The 17,234-nt window shown below is 32.7% G+C and overlaps 1 protein-coding gene across 3 annotated transcripts in view; it reads right to left on the bottom strand.

The window, feature by feature from the left end:
- Positions 1–17,234, bottom strand: part of GPR155 (G protein-coupled receptor 155) — a 46,079-nt gene that overhangs the window by 9,525 nt on the left and 19,320 nt on the right. For 2 of the 3 annotated variants that reach the window (XM_051991069.1, XM_051991068.1), the window contains exons 8-13: positions 16,894–17,011; positions 14,137–14,221; positions 13,944–14,034; positions 12,669–12,882; positions 7,380–7,484; positions 585–721 (exon numbers count right to left, since the gene is read on the bottom strand). In XM_051991069.1, the coding sequence (XP_051847029.1) occupies positions 585–721; positions 7,380–7,484; positions 12,669–12,882; positions 13,944–14,034; positions 14,137–14,221; positions 16,894–17,011 (750 nt within the window). The remainder of the gene's footprint in view (positions 1–584; positions 722–7,379; positions 7,485–12,668; positions 12,883–13,943; positions 14,035–14,136; positions 14,222–16,893; positions 17,012–17,234) is intronic. The other variant, XM_051991070.1, reaches the window with a different exon arrangement.

The following is a 17,234-nucleotide window of genomic DNA, read 5'->3' as shown; positions in this document are numbered from 1 at the left end:
TAGATCTTTTCTGATTATTATGCTTAAAAGGCAAGCAGAATGGTATATAGAAAGACATCATTCTTTATAAATATATGTATATATTTTATAATATATATTACATATTGTAATAAAATATATATAAAATGAATATCAGAAGTGTTGGAGAGATCACTCTATGTTTATTCTATTTATTGCCATGTCTGTAGCTATCTCAGAAAATAGTTATTTTGGGAAGATCTCTTTAAAAAGATATAGTGGAGTCTCTTCATTAAGGTCAGCTAATTGATGACCTATGATGAACAGTGAGTGATTAACAGAAAAATTCAGATTTTTTTTTCAAATTTTAGATTTAAGGTCTTGGATAGATAATTATCCAAGCATATCCCAGACAATATAAAAATATTTTTTCCACAAATAGGACAATAATACTGCAAAATAGACTACTAATCCTTTTTTTTCCCTCTTTTTAAAAAAGGTGGGAGATTTAAGATTCTGTCTACTACTATTTGTAGAAGTAACTAAGCTTTTTTAGCTGCCCAACTACAATTTTTGCAAAACACTTAAGAGAATGGGTCTCAAATAAGAATAAAAGAAATATTTACTGCAAGTAAGCCGACAATAAGTAGTAAACACAGCAACACGTGTCTAGCCAGTTGTTTGTCTCCAATCTGTAGAAGCTGTTCTTCTTCCTGAGCTAATATGCAACTCTGAGAATTGCAATGACTCACACAATGTTCATCTAGAAAACATTAAGAATAATATGTAATCAGAGCTTTTTATTTTAAAGGGAATTAAAATTGTTTAATGACTAAGCAAACCGTCATGTCCGAATACAACCCAGAGTCATAATAGGTTATTTTACAGAAGCTCTATAAAAAGTTCTTTCTTTCATAGTACAAAACAAGAACATATTCTTTACTTTCTCTCACAAATTACATCTATCTGAAAAGTTATAAAAACACTTGCTTTTGTACCTTTAAGAGTATAATTTTAAGATCATTATAAAAAAGAAAGACCTTAATTGAGAATTTTAAAATTTCACTCTTAATTGATCTACATATTTGTTGTTTGTTTTCAAGAAAGGCTTCATACTTCTCAGTTTGGTTGGTTAATATAAATTATAATAATAGTGCATATATTAAGTGCTTTATGTTTATAATGAATCAAAATTCAACTGAAAAACTTCATTAAATGTTTTTAAATTTGTTGAATTGTGAAGCATTATATAGAAAGATGGTACAACTATTATTTTTGTTACTATAGGTTCACTAGGGTTTACCCTTACTAATAAAACATCAACTTTGCTATCTAAATTGCTATTTTAAGATAGTTAAAAAAAGAATCTTTTAATCTTTCACAAAACAGACTTTTTATCCTAACAGATAAAAACTCACATGATAAAAGAGTAATAATATCTAATAAAAGTATGTCTATCATCTAAGTCTGGAGAGAGATCATCAGATGATAAATTCTCTGGCACAGCAACCTGTGGGAGAGCCTTGGGGAGCAGGGATCTATAAAATGGAAGCACCCACACTGACAAAACTCCATAGGTTGGAGGTCAGTGATAAATTCAACAAAAACAACTTATGTAATTCATGCTTATGTTATACTATAAAAGTTGCAAAGGATTTTCCATATAACCACTCTACAGATCACCAGGACTTTGAGAGGAGAGTTTACCAGTGAGGGAAGAATGATTAAAAACCAGACCCTGGAAGCAAAAAAAGAGGTGAGCAAGAGCATCAGATGATGTTTTGAGAATGTATTCCACTCATGTGCATAAAGAACCTGTTTACATGGAAGAATACTAATAATTTAGAAGGGGAAGTAAGTTAGCATAGTGGATAGAACACCAGTCCTAATGCCAGGAGGGCCTGAGTTCAAACTCAACCTCAGACAGTTGATACTTACTAGAAGCATGACTGTGGGCAAATTATTTAACTCTACTGCCTGGCCAAAAACAAAACAAAAAATCCACCCCCACCCCAAAAAAATTTTTTTTTTTTTGATTTAGAGATTGGAAAAAAGAAAGAATAGTTGAAAAAAAAATTAGTCTCTTGTTTAGACAGATGCAAGAGGTCCTTGGCGTAAAACATTAACGGACACAATCTCAAAGGCTTAGAGAGAGGGTTGTAGGTGTTTGTATACATGCATGCAGATGTGCACATGTGAATATGTATGTGTGTTTAGCCTTTTGGAAAGTTGAATAGTATTAAATATTCAGTCTACACCAGCAGATGGCAGCACAAAGGAGAGAAAGACATCCTGAGAACAAATAGAATATTTTATATATTATTAAAAATTTTATAATAGTTCATCTGTTTCATGAGTACAGACCACCTTTTTTAGCTTCTTTGCCCAACCCATGCTTCAATCAACCCATGAAGCTTACAATTTATCCAAAACACATATATGCAAACCAATTCAATGGCTTTAAATAATGTGAAATAGTCATGAGATAAATCCAATAAATCCATGACTGATTTTCAATCTTTAAGCCAAAAAGGTCAGTCCCTTTAACAGCAACACTCAAGTGCATGTGGAAAGAATATTTTTTGCATACCCTTTGATCCAGCAGTGTTTCTATTGGGCTTATATCCCAAAGAAATACTAAAGAAGGGAAAAGGACCCACATGTGCTAAAATGTGTGTGGCAGCCCTGTTTGTAGTGGCTAGAAACTGGAAATTGAATGGATGCCCATAAATTGGAGAATGGCTGGGTAAATTGTGGTATATGAATGTTATGGAATATTATTGTTCTGTAAGAAATGACCAGCAGGATGAATACAGAGAGACTTGGAGAGACTTACATGAACTGATGCTAAGTGAAATGAGCAGAACCAGGAGATCACTTTACACTTCGACATCGATATTGTATGAGGATGTATTCTGATGGAAGTGGATTTCTTCGACAAAGACTCAATTTCAATTGATAAATGATGGACAGAAGCAGCTACACCCAAAGAAAGAACACTGGGAAACGAATGTGAACTATTTGCATTTTTGTTTTTCTTTCCGAGTTTTTTTTACCTTCTGAATCCAATTCTCCCTGTGCAACAAGAGAACTGCTCGGTTCTGCACACATATATTGTATCTAGGATATACTGCAACATATTTAACATATATAGGACTGCCTGCCATCTAGGGGAGGGGGTGGAGGGAGGGAGGGGAAAAATCGGAATAGAAGCAAGTGCAAGGGATAATGTTGCAAAAAAAAAATTACCCTGGCATGGATTCTGTCAATATAAAGTTATTATAAAATAAAATAAAATATTAAAAAAAGAAAGAATATTTTTTTAAAAAGACATGCATATAATCAAAAAAGTTTATGAAATAAACCTTATTCACACTTTCTAAGTCAAAACAATTTTTAAAAAACAGTACTTGGGACGAAATTTTGGTTTTAGTTTGAAATGAAAGGAAAGAATATTTTTAATGTTTAATACTTAGTATATGGAAGGCATTCAAAAAATATTAACTAATGAATTCAAGACAATTTAGCATTTTATTAATGTCCACACTTTGGATATTTTTTTGGGGGGAGAATGGATAGAAGGGAAAGAAGCCATTAAGTAAATTGAGATAGCATGATATAGTAAATAGCCTCAGAATCATTTTAAATCCTGTGTTAGACACTTCATAATTGTGTAGACGTGGGCAAGAGACTTAATCTCACTACATTTCAGTTCTTGCAAGAGGGATTTAGATGTTATTATTTCTAAGGTCCCTTCCAGTTTTAAATCTATGAATCTATAAGATATCTCAAAAAACAACCGCTTAATTTCCAATACATCTACCAAAACAGTATTAGTACTAGGATTTTTCTAACAGGAACAATTTTGAAAATAAAAATGCAGTCACAGGATATGAACAAATAGTTCTTAAAAGAATTGAAAATTATTAAAAATTGTATGAACACATGTTCCATGTTAATAATAAGAGAAATGCAAATCAAAACCAAATTCCTAGCAAATTAGCAAAGATGACAAAAATTGAAAATCATTAATGTAATAAGGGTTGTGAAAAGATAAGTATGCTAGTACACTGTTAGTGAAGCTATAAATCAGTATAAACATTTTGGAAATCTATTTGGAATTATGTAAATAAAATGCTAAAATGTCCACACTCTTTGACCCAAAGATTCCATTAAAAAGAGGGAAGTATACACAACAAAATATGTGTAATTGTAACTTTTTGTGGCAGCAAAGAACTAGAAACAAAGGAGATGCCTATTGATTGCGGAAAAGCTTGTAGGGAATACTTTTCCTTTCTTTTCTTTTTTTTGCGGGGGAAAAAGAAAAGACATGAGAAAATACCATCAGTGGGAGGTCCACAATGGTTGTATATTGAACATATTTGTAGATTTTTTGATGTATGGATCAGTTATGCTGGGGAGTTTTCCTCTTCTCCCTCTCTTTTGCCTTTTAAAAAAAAATTATATAAATGATGACTGAGTTGGGAGGAGGGATACTGATTACATAGTGATGTTAAAAAAAAGATAATCAACTTAAAAAAAGATAAAATGTATGATTAATGCTCTTATAAGAAATTCATATATGCTCCATTGTAGCATAGTGGACAGCTTTGGAGTCAGGAAGTTGTTTGTTTATTTTAGTCCTATCTGGCTCTCTATAATTCTATTTTGGGGTTTTCTTGGCAAAGATATTGAAGTAGTTTGCCATTTCCTTCTCCAACTTATTTTATAAATAGGAAAACTGAGGTAAACAGGGTTAAATGATTGGTCTATGGTCACAAAGATGCCAAATGTCTGAGGCCACATATGTTTTTGTTTTTAATTTTATTTAAAAATTCTCAACTTAAAAAATAAAACAAATATTTCCATAACAAAGTGGAATAGAAAAGAAGATTGCATCTGAAACTGCAAATCTATTTTGTACAACTTGCTACTCCTATCAAATATATAACAAAGTTATCATGTAACTTTTTTTAAAATTCTCTCTCTCCATAGATACAAATATGTATGTATATGTCAAGTTCTTTGGAGGCAGACAGCATCTTTCTTTATAGCACCTTTGTAATTAATTTGGGTACTTCTATATAATAGAACAATTTATTCTCTCAAAATTGTTCTTAAAAACAACATTGTTATTACTGTATACAACTGATTATATATGTACAATTTGTATAACTGATTCTGCTCATTTTACTTTTTTATTTCACACAAGTCTTTCCATGTTTTTGTAAAACCAATGAGTTCGTCATTTTTTATAAGCAGAGCAATATTCCATCATGAACACACAGTACAGTTTGTTCAATCATTCCTCAATTGAGAGCATCCCACAATTTTCCATTTCTTTACCACTATTATAAAGACATCTGCTAAAAGTACTTTAGAACATATAGGTTCTCTTTTTTTTCTAATCATCTTGGGAAACAAACAACCTTAACAATGGCATTGTTGGATCAAAGGAGATAGTTTAATCATTCTTTGGGCATAATTTGAGATTGCTTTCCAAAATGGTTGGATCAACTCACAGATCCACCAACAATAAATTAAATTCCTAATTTTTTCATATTCCCGCCAACATTTGTTGCTTTCCCCTTCTATCATTTTAGCCAATTGGAAAGATATAAAATACCATCTCAAGGTTGTTTTAATTTACATTTCTCTAATCAATATTGATTTGGAGCATTTTTTCATATTACTATAAATTGTTTTGATTTCTTCACTAAAAAATTGCCTGTTCATATACTTTGACCACTTATCAATTGGGTAATGAATTGGGTAATCAACTGAACTCATGAAGATGTCTTGTTTCCAAATCCAGTGCTTTATGAACTGTGTCACTAGAGCTAACTGTGTCACTAAAAGATCCCCAAACTACTCTTAAGATTACAGATCAGGGGGCAGCTAGATGGTGCAGTATATAATAGAATGTCAGTCCTGAAGTCAGGAGGACCTGAATTCAAATCTGGTCTCAGACACTTAATACTTCCTAGCTGTTTGACTCTAGCTAAGTCACTTAACCCCAATTGCCTTAGCCCAAAAAAAAATAAAATAAAATAAAAATTTAAAAAAAAAAAAAAAGAAAGAAAGAAAGATTACAGATCAGCTGTTGATTTGTATTAGTGGAGAAAATAGCCATCTAAAGAAGATTCCTATTGATCTGATTTCTCTTGTGCAGCATGATAAATGTGGAAATATGTATAGAAGAATTGTACATGTTTAACATATATTGGATTACTTGCTGTCTAGGGAAGGGAATGGGGAAAGGGAAGGAGAAAAATTTGGAGCACTGGGCTTTGCAAAGATGAATGCTGAAAACTATCTTGCATGTATTTTTGAAAATAAAAAGCTGTTATTATTTAAGAAGATTCCTATTGAAAAAGGGACCCTAAAACTCTAAAACTTCTTGAAGGAGAAAATCTCCTTCAACTTTTCCTCAGTGACAAGATAAAGAGCGTCATTCTGTTATCTAGGTGGGGTTGGTTCAGTCCTGAGCAAAAGAATTCCAACTCTATTCAATTAAAGAAACTCATTCAATTCTATTCAAATTCAGCTCAAACTGAAACCCAACTTGCAGCCAAAGACATCCTTATAAAAATGGCAATTAAAAACTCATTTCTTTGCAGAGGTTCTAAACATGACATGCTATGTCAAGGAGGCCTCTGCCCACTGGAATAATATTCTTTTCCAGTGCTACCTCTCTTTATGCTCACCTATTTCCCTAACGAGACTTCATGCCTTTCTGTCGGGATTTCTAACCTTACTTCCCAATCTCTATAATAAACCTCTTTTATCAATCTAGGTTTTTGGGTTTGTAAATTCCTTTAGAGAATCCCTGCACTGCCAAAAGGGGGTTCCCCAAAACTCCCTACCCTGGTACCAACTCCCAAGGGGGTTTAGGGGAGCCAAACTTCTCCATTTCATTCCCTGAACCCCAAACCTGCCGCTAGACCTTATATTTAACTCCCTGACCACCAGAGACCCTAATCTCATTTTGGTTCCCTAAATCTAGACCTCATCATTCAGTTCCCTGAAAGGGAACCCCAAAACCTAAACCTCATCACTATCACTGATAACAAATCATAAATCCAAGAACTTCACATAGTTAGGATTTTTTAAAAATGCCTTCTGATTGGGGCAGCGGATAATCGAGCACCAGCCCTTAAGTCAGGAGGACTGAGTTCAAATCCGATCTCAGACACTTAAAACTTCCTAGCTGTGTGACCTGGGCAAATAACTTAACCCCAACTCCTCATCAAAAACAAACAAACCAAAAACCTTCAGATTTTTCTAGTAGCAGTTTTCCCTCATATTTGAAAAACTGAACTTAGAAACTTAATTTTTTATAATACCCAATTTTTTCACTTTTATTTTGAATCACAACACTTATGGAACTATCTCCTCCTGAAACTCTTAGTATAAGTTACCTGTCTCCAAGGAAGGAGTTAGCGTTTCACCCGCAGTGGTGTTTACTATTGGCTTTACTACAGAATGGCACAATTCACCATTGCCTACTGAGCATGAACAAGAACCTGGGGGGAAAAAAAGTCAGGTTAGAAGTCTGTCCAAAGTTTATGAGATGAATTTATATTTCATGGAAGATTTTTTTATATTGTATCAAAATGGTCTTGAACCATCTTCTCTAAAAAGTATCTATACATAAATAAGGATATATAAATAAATTTTATACTGTTAACAAGGAATTCTCCCATTACATTTTAATTCTATCAAATTAAGTTGTATGGAAAATTCAGAATTTGCTTCAAATCTCCCTCAAATATTATTTTCATTCTGCCACTCTTCTTAGAAATCTATTATAATGCTCTCTTGCCTTAAGGTTTAAAACCAGGTGATTTTAAATCTGTTTTGTCATGGATCCCTTTTGTAAATAGTGAAGCCTAGAGACCACTTAAAATAACATTTTTAAATAAATGAAAGAACTGTTTTGTTTCAGTTAGAGATTAATAGGGGTTGGGAGGTTTTCCCCATCCAAATGAACAGATCCCCTGAAACTTGCTGACTCTAGATTAAGAAGTACTCTTCAGCTTTTAAGAACCTCTTCCTATCTGCCTACCCTTATTTCTCACTCTTCAACATAAACTCTTCATTTCAGGCAAGGGAATTTCTGTAATGTCCCCTTATATGGCATGCTCAGCATAGTGTTATGTAAAAAATCACTGAGCTTGAAGTCAAATATTAATTCATATTTTACCTCATACATTTGATCAAAGGCAATCATAAATTTTCTGAACCATCAGTTTTCTTATCTGTTATATGAGACTAAGTACAAATGTACTCATGTTGCTGTTTTTTTGTGAGAAAAGAACTTAGGATACTATAAGATTCTATAACTTAAATATTAGTTATTTGAAAAGCAGCGTGGTATAATGGAAAGAATATCAAATTTGGAGTGTGGAGACTTGGGTTTGACCCTTGGCTCCAACATTTGTGTGATCCATAGGTAAGTCACTTAACTTACTTGGAGCCTCAGTTTCTTCAATACAATGTTTACTTCAGTCTTTTGTTAGGTGGATGACTGGAAAACTCAGTTCTGTACAAATGTGAGTCTGCAGAGTTTTTGTTTTTCCCCTCACTTAAAATAAATGAAATTTCGCTCCACTACTCCAAGGTTTATTTCTACAATTTCAGACCACATTTAGTATAGATTATATAATTTTATACTTGGTTGTAATTATCTCTAAAAAGACCTACTAAATAAGGGGATTTTAATTGATAGTTCTCTTGTATCTTTCACAGAATTTGGCAGGATAGTTCTAAAATAAATACTTATTATTTGCTATCCATGTCTAAAATATACATAATAAAGTCTACAGGTATTACTGAATGTTGAATGATCTCCTTTAAATTAGAAGTTTAAGAAAAATTATGTGGTTTTAAATATCATCCTGAAGGTAGCATAAAGAAGTCAACACTGAAATAGGTAATATGTATCAACTTTTGTTCCTTCAAATGGTCTACTGAGCAACAGCTTATGTATGCCCTTTGTGAGAGTGTGCACATTTCCAGATGTGGTTCTTGTTGGCAATAAAAATTTACAACAGCATTGCCTGGGCAACAAATATAAATGTCAAAGTTCAAATACCAAATAGACTGTAGCCTGAAATTCAGGGTCCATGTACTATAATATTCATAAACACTATGACCTGAAAGGAAAATAGATTATTGTTTTATTTAATGTCCAAATTTAATGATAAAAAAAGGGTTAAATTAGCACCATGGAAAAGGTATCTGTCCTCTGCCTAAAAGTTAACAAAATCATAAATAACTAAAAGTAAACAATTTTGAAATAATCTCCAAAGCCATCCCCCTTTCAGTAGTTTGTTGCCCTGGCATAATAATTAGTATTAGCATAGTACTTTACTGTTTACAAAGAATTTTACAAATATTACCTCACTTAAGCTTTTCCTTTTGGCCAACATAAAACAATTCTAATTTGTGTCATACTTATCTAGATGTTAACTTCCCCTACCCTCTTATTTATCTGTGAACATTCCTCAGTACCTAACATACTGTACTAAGTTGTGCTCAACAAATGCCTGCTGAAAGCAGCAATCTAGGATTTTGTTCATGAAACAATTTATTAATACTCTTTTCCCAAGAATAACAAAATTCCTCTTATGCTTGAAGATAGTAATCAGATCACCTATTAACTTTTTTTTTTTTTTTTTTACTTCAGCCAGAAATTTAAGGATTTCCTTAGCTTTAAATTATCTTTAAGGCTCTCCTTAGGTCTAAGTTATCTTTTTCAATATTATTTTTACTGCTCCTTCCTTTGTTTCATGTTTTCTGACAAAGTAGATATATTAGTTACTTCCAAATCTCATCCTGAATTCTTCTGCCTCAACTCACATTTGAAATGCATCCCTTCTTCATCTCTACTAACTGAAACCCCATTTTTCACTCCAAATTTGGCCCAAATGTTCCCTCTGCCCAAAGTTCCTTTCCTTAGCTAAAAGATATTTCTCACTTTTAAAATTTCCTCAAAATAGTCTGATTCTCTACTTCTATTACATTCTGTCTGATCAAGCCTAAAAGGGGTTATGGACCTCCTGATCTGAATAAGAAATCCTAATATTTAGTAGGTCCTATATTCATATTTTTAACCTCAGTAATTTTAAACCCCCCACTATTTTTTACCGACACTAATTAAAACAATAATTATCACTGTTGTGGGATAAGGTGATCCAGTTGACTGCCCATTGTTCTACTCACCAAAACATTCTAGCTCCTACTCCCCCATCTCCAGAGATATAAACAGCTTTAAGGATAGACTTTTCTACATTTATATTCATATTCTTAGCTTAATTTAGTACCTGGCAAGTAGTAAGCACTTAATAAATGCCTTTTCACTCATCCATTTTCCCTCTTAGAAGGTGAGTTCATAAATGAAGGATGCTGGAGTCAATTTATAGTTTTTTATCAAAACTAGTCCTTGTAATGAATATCAACATGGAGATGAAAAAATCATACAGTAAAGGAACTGGGAAACAGTGAATGAAATGTTTGTGAATACCTCTTGTGGGTATTCAATGAGGGAATCCAGGCTGGATATCTAAGTGATAATAAATTTCTGCTAGTTACTATTACTTACCAAATCAGCCTAGAATTACATGAGGAGGAAAGAAATCATAGAATCTCAGAACTACCAGAGAAAAATCACAGGCCAACACAGTTGACATTTTGCGGGGAAGGAGGTTAAAGAGGTAAAGGGATTAGCATTTATATAGAACCCACTTTGAGCCAGGTACTGTGCTAAGAGCTTTACAAATATCTCATTTGCATAATCTGCAATTCTTTCAAATTATTTCATTTGATTCTCACAATTATGGAAGATAAGTAATATAATTGGAAACAATGTAAGAAATGTTTAACAAAATAAATAAAAATATATTACAACATAAATAGTGGTAATCTGTGGCTTCCTAACTCAATAAACCTGCATAGAACTGTGCTTATTTGAATCTTACACTACTGATCTATTCCATTAGTTACTTGTACAGTGAGGTGGTTCAGTGGATAGAGTTCTGGATTTGGGAGTCAGGAAGTTCTGAATTCAAATCCCACGTCAGACACACAAAATCTATGTGACTCTGGACAAGTCACTTATGCTCAGGTCCTACCTTCCAGATTTGTTGTAAAGGTAAAATGAGATGATTTTTTTTTTTTTTTTAACAGATGATGTTTGTTAAAAAAAAACAAAAAAAACAAAAAAAAAAAAAACTTTGCAAATTTTAAAATGTGACATAGTGCTAAATATTAAGATTTTTTGGACAAAAGGATTATCTTTCCCTCCCATCTTTTTAATATATTTATTTATCTCCATCAAGATAGCTAAAAACACAGATGCAAAATGAAAAATATTAATGTAAAGCATACTTTTAAAATAATTCCTACAACTATGACAATGTAATTACCTGTTTAACAAACAGTGAAAGCTTTTTTTGCTTAAAACCTTTCTTTTCCTTTCCTCTTCTCTATGAAAAATCTCATTTTAGACTGTTATACCACAGTTCTCTTTTATTGTCCTGACTCAGTTTTCCTAATTATCCTGACCCAGTCCTAATTCAGTTTCTCTAAGTGTTCTGCCTCAGTTTATAATTATCCTGCAAAACCTCCCCTCCCTCTTAATGAGAATATTTGATAAGAATAGAAGATCTTCTGTTTTAGAATATCAGAATGCCTCTCCCCATCCCAAGTTATCAGAATATTAGATACCTTCTTATCAAGATGCCTTTCCCCATGTCCAGGGTGCCTCTCCTATTATGTCATCCACTTCTCCAGAGGCTTACCCCACCCTGTTAGAGTCCGTTCCTGCTCTCAGCACCCTGACTCTGCCCCTGCCTCAGTCTATCCCCTGTGTCTGAGCCATGTGTATATATATTTTTTGAGAACCCACATTATTTGCTGGATTCTTGGAAACAACAGTCTCATTCAGCCCTGGGAGCAAACCATGGATCCATTTGGTCCTAGTAAATCTCTCTCTTTTAAATAAATTATTAAATACTCTCTAATCTCTATCTTGCCTCCGTTTCTCCAGCATCACAAGGACAAGATTGTATGATTTCTTTCCCTCTTCTTTTTTTTTTCCTTCCAAAAGATGGAGAAGGTAAAACACTTTCCCTTTTATCTCATCTTTTTGCTCTATCTCTCAGTAACAAACCCTCAGTAATGAAATAAATCTATTTCCTGGAATTATATGTTTTGTCTGTGAAATCTTCATATCTGTTAATGAATATATCAAAATAAAATTTTGATTCCGCATTCCTGATATATACATAGTGAAGCTAATACTCAATCTAGACAAATATTAATAGATAATATTTTGCTAGTTAGCTTCATAATTAATCATACTTCTCTTGTCAATAGAAATTTTATTTTTATATAAGACCTCTTTGATTTGTTTCAGTCCTACTATTGTCCAAAAGATAAGGTAGTTGAATTTTCTAAGTATATAGGAATTTTATTTAGATTCACCCTTAATTAATATATTTTTCAGAAGGCAAATTCTAATTCTCAAAATTTAACAAATGATTTTCTACACAGAACTGTAAGTACCATAACAATTACTCTGTTTGCTAACATTGATCCAAGTATCCTATATAATGTTGTTCAAGGCAAGTTAGTGAGGGCTTATTAAAACAAAACATTTATAAAACATAAAAACATCAACTCTGATTTATGTTTAAGATACCTACTTCCTTCTAGAGTAGAACTTGTAAATGGTTCTGGTTCATTTGTTGGCACTGGGCTTTCCTCAACAGCAGTCCTTTCAGCCTCTCCTGCTTTGCTGTTCTGAGAACGGTGATCTAATCCCTCATAATTCCCTTCCTGTGTATTCTGGTTCATACACATCAATGAAATGCCGGATACCAATATGCTACAAAACAGGGTGACGGCTGTGGTGATCATCTGTTAGTTAGAAAAAAGAAGTTATAATATTCTTTTCAAAATCATATCAGTAATCTTAATATGTTAATTCACAAAAACAAAAGTTCAAAATTAAACACTTATGACTCAAAATGATTTAGGATTTTCTTTTATGAATGAACAAAAAAAATTAATTAACTGGTTCAAAGAAAGATACATGATAGTCTGCTTTTCACTATAGCAACTGTTCTGTTGGTATACTTTTATCAAATGGCTTTTAAAAATACTGATTAAAAATTCCTGGGGCATCTCCTAAAAACAACAAAAAACTAAACCTCCAATCACCCAAATTATTTGTAAACCAACCTATTCCCTTTTTCAACAATGTCTCTTCAATACTGTAGAACTATCTTCTGAAAAGAATGACATCTATTCATGCACAAGGCAAACAACTCATCAGTCTTTCAGTCCCTCAATTCTTTCCCACATCCTTCTTCCCTCCTTATTCTAACAGAATTATCTATGCCCATCTTTATATGTACCCTATTTCTCAACTTTCTAACAACACCTTTCTCTTCTAAAAATTTTTAATCCTTAAAACAATTTTATCCTTTAAATTCTCAGCTAAAAGTGACTCAAGAGTCAAAAAGTTAGGTTTTATACTGTTTGAACTAATGACTCACTAAATGGCATTACAAAAATCATAAATAAATCATTTAAGAGAGTTAAATAATAGTTCAAGCACAGAGAACCTCAGCTAAAAACAATTATAAAATGCCAAGTATTCATGATACTTGTTTTGACTAATCTAAGTAAAAGATGCTAATTAAAGTATAATTTACTTAATTTATCTGAGATGACTAAAGTTGTTTATTATATATATAATGTCAGCATTTTAAAGGATTATAGGATCATTATAGGATCAGTTGAGAACTGAAAGGGACCTTAGAGATCACTGTATGGTGATTTGTCTAGAGTTACAGATATCATGTTTTTCAGGTAATATCTGAATCCAAGTCTTCTCTTCTCAGCTGTAATGGACTTTTAAAACCTTAAATTGGAAGTTGTTCATTGCAAGATTTTTCTTAAAACATTCCTCTTACCTGATCTTTCCCATAAAAAAAGGCCGAGTCAATGCTATCACCATTATGCTTTCCAGCTATCAAAAGAACACCCACGAGAAGGGCAGGAATGCTGCACGACCAAGAGGAAAGAGGAGAGACACAGAAAAGAGGTATCTGAATAGCAATTGTGTATATGAAAAGATATTAAGCATAAAGAAAGCTACCAACTCACCCCCATCCAGATATAATAATAATCCCTACAGGAATCTGCATTGCCTCTTTCTTCTTCAACAAAAACAAAGAAATTGAGAGAAGTCCTATGAACAAGATATTTCAAAAAGAAGGGAAAATTTGTCAACTATGTGGCATTATTATACAAACAAAGCAAGTTAAATCAAGAGTAGTAAGCTGCAAACCCAGCTTGCATTTTAGCATTCTGCTTTCTGACAACTTTCAGTACATAAAACTGCCACTAAAAGTCAAATATATTATTGAGTAAAGATTTTAAGCATAGTTGATTTCCTAAAAACTTGAGTCATAATTGTTATTCAGAGTCACCAGGAATGGTATGCTCAATCATCCCTGGGGGACACCAGACATGGTTAAAAAAAATGCATTTTAGGGTTTAGGTAGGTTTGAACAAGATGACCTTTGATATATCTTTTACCTTTAATACATGTATTTTACACGCTGACCAGGGATGGAAAAATCTAATGGTTAAAATTTTTTTAGAACTACTATTGCTTTCTTGTCCTTGGCAAGGAGCTTGCCATCCCATTACTTTGGGAAAACTCAAGAGTTTGCATCAGAGATGAATTGATCAAGGGTCAACAGTCTTTCAGTACAACAAGAATCATTTGTTGAGTGGGGTTGGAGAAAGGAGAGAGGAAAAGGCCACCAGTCCACTCTAAATAATGGAATGACAAGATAAAGTAAAAAAGAAGGAAGTAACTTCAGAATATATTCTCCCTTACTTTGCCCAAGTCTTCAATGACTTTATGGTCACCAAATGATCTCCTAAAAAATAAAGAAGACCCCTTCCTTCAAATTATTGGGAGCATAAATTTGAGCTAAAGATAACTTAGAGATCATTTAGTCCAACTCTCTCTCTCTCTCTCATTACACAGAGGAGAAAATTGAAGGCTAAAAAAGTTAAGTTACTTGCCCAAAGATTCATAGGTAGTAAGTAGGAACAGGGATTATTTGAAATAAAGTCCCCAAATCCAACACTAATTATATTATATTAATAACCCAATTAAGTTCCTTTTTATATCTTCAGTTGCTCTAAAAATTCAAATGAACCCAGAAGAAGGTACCAAATAGAAATATTGTCTAGTTCATAATTTTGTCTAAGGAAAGCTTTAGCTTTGCTACCCCAAATCATTTCATAGGTCATCAATGATATGTGTGCTATAAGTTTTCAACTCAGAGCTAGCAATGTTATAGGTCATTGTACAGATGAAGAAACTAAGGCCCAGAGAGTCCACTCAAGATTTTGTTTTATTCAATAAATGACCAATTAAATGTCCATTTAGCAGATTTTTCCTTCTGAATATAATTAAATAATTAAAAAACCTTTTCCTAGATTAAGTAACTTAAGAGTGTCATTTGTAAAATGATTCAATTGAATTAAATGACATTATATCTTCCCAAAGTTTAAATAATTCATGTTGTTCAATGTATTTTGTGCAAATTGAAAAAACTCTAAGGTGCCATCTCACACCTCTCAGATTGGCTTAAATGACAAGAAAAGATAATGATAAATGTTGGAGGGGATGTGGGAAAACTGGGACACTAATGCATTGTTGGAGGAGTTGTGAACTGATTTCTGGAGAGCAATTTGGAACTATGCCAAAGGACTATCAAACTGTGTATACCCTTTGATCCAGCAGTGTTTCTACTGGGTCTGTATCCCACAGAGATCATAAAGGAGGGAAAAGGACCCACATATGCAAAAATGTTTGTGGCAGCCCTTTTTGTAGTGGCAAGGAATTGTAAATTGAGCAGATGCCCATCAATCAATTGGGGAATGGCTGAACAAGTTGTAGTATATATGAAGGTAATGGAATATTATTGTTTATAAAAACAAAATGATGAACAAACTGATTTTAGAAAGACCTGAAAAGATTTACATGAACTGATGCTGAGCAAAACAAGCAGAACTAAGAATACATTGTACACAATAATCAAGAATGTGCAATGATCAACTATGAAAAGAGTTGTTTCTTAGTGGTTCAGTGATCCAAAGCAATCTCAATAGACGTTGGACAGAAAATGCCATCTGCATCCAGAAAAACAATTAAGGAGACTAAATGTCTTCTTTTTATCAACACAAATTATATTCACTTCTTTTTTCTGTTTTTTTTTTTAATCTCTCCCATGGTTTTTCCCTTTTTGTTCTGATTTTTCTCTCCCAATATGATTCATAAAGAAATGTGTATTATAAATCAATAAATTTACTAGAAAAAAAAAAAAGAAAGCATTTTGGAATTTCTCCTTTGGAAATACTTTAATAGCCAACTTTTTAGTTGCATTTCAAAAAATTAGTCTTAATATGTTAGTTTCATCCCCCTTTTTGTCCCTCTCTTCTCTTCTAATTACTTGCTAACTGTTTTAATTTTAGTAGGCTTCACATAGCTATGAGGCACCACTATGACTCATTAGCCACCCTTGCCACCCACGAGTTGCTTTCTACTTCTGAAATCATAATCAAATCAATAATGCCAATGCTAGTACTCTCCTATAGATCCACTTCTCTTTCTTATATATTTTTAAAACAAAACATCTTGCTGGCTACTACTCTCCTGAATTTGGAGAAAGAACTGTTTCTACTCTTATATTTATATCCCCATAGGTGCTATGACCTTTAACTTACAAGTATAGCTAAGAGAATTATAGCACAGTATCTGTCATATTAAGTGCTTACTAAATTTTTTGATTCATCCATTAACTCAAAAAGTACACAACTTTCATTTGTAATACAACTCACCTGTCCATAAATAGGTGCTATAAAGAGAACTATATAACACAACAAACACCAGAATTTGTCCAACAAAATTTTTCTCTTTAACAAAATTCCACATCATCATTCCAGCACAGACAATAGACTGTGGACAAAGATTAAAAAAAATTAATTCTAAGTAAAGAAAACTATAACATGCTAATACGAAAGAAAAGCTATCCATTAAGAAGTTAATCATACCTATCGCAAGGATCATATTATACTTTTACTTTTAATTTGTATTGAACAATGACTACAATATTTATATTCAGCATACTGTAGTACATGATAAATATCTACTAAATCAATAACATATTCACTAAAAACTG

Source organism: Antechinus flavipes, chromosome 3 (assembly GCF_016432865.1).
Source record: "Antechinus flavipes isolate AdamAnt ecotype Samford, QLD, Australia chromosome 3, AdamAnt_v2, whole genome shotgun sequence".
Lineage (NCBI taxonomy): Eukaryota > Metazoa > Chordata > Mammalia > Dasyuromorphia > Dasyuridae > Antechinus > Antechinus flavipes.
The sequence above is the reverse complement of the archived record's forward strand: the minus strand, read 5'-3'. Positions and strand labels throughout refer to the sequence as shown.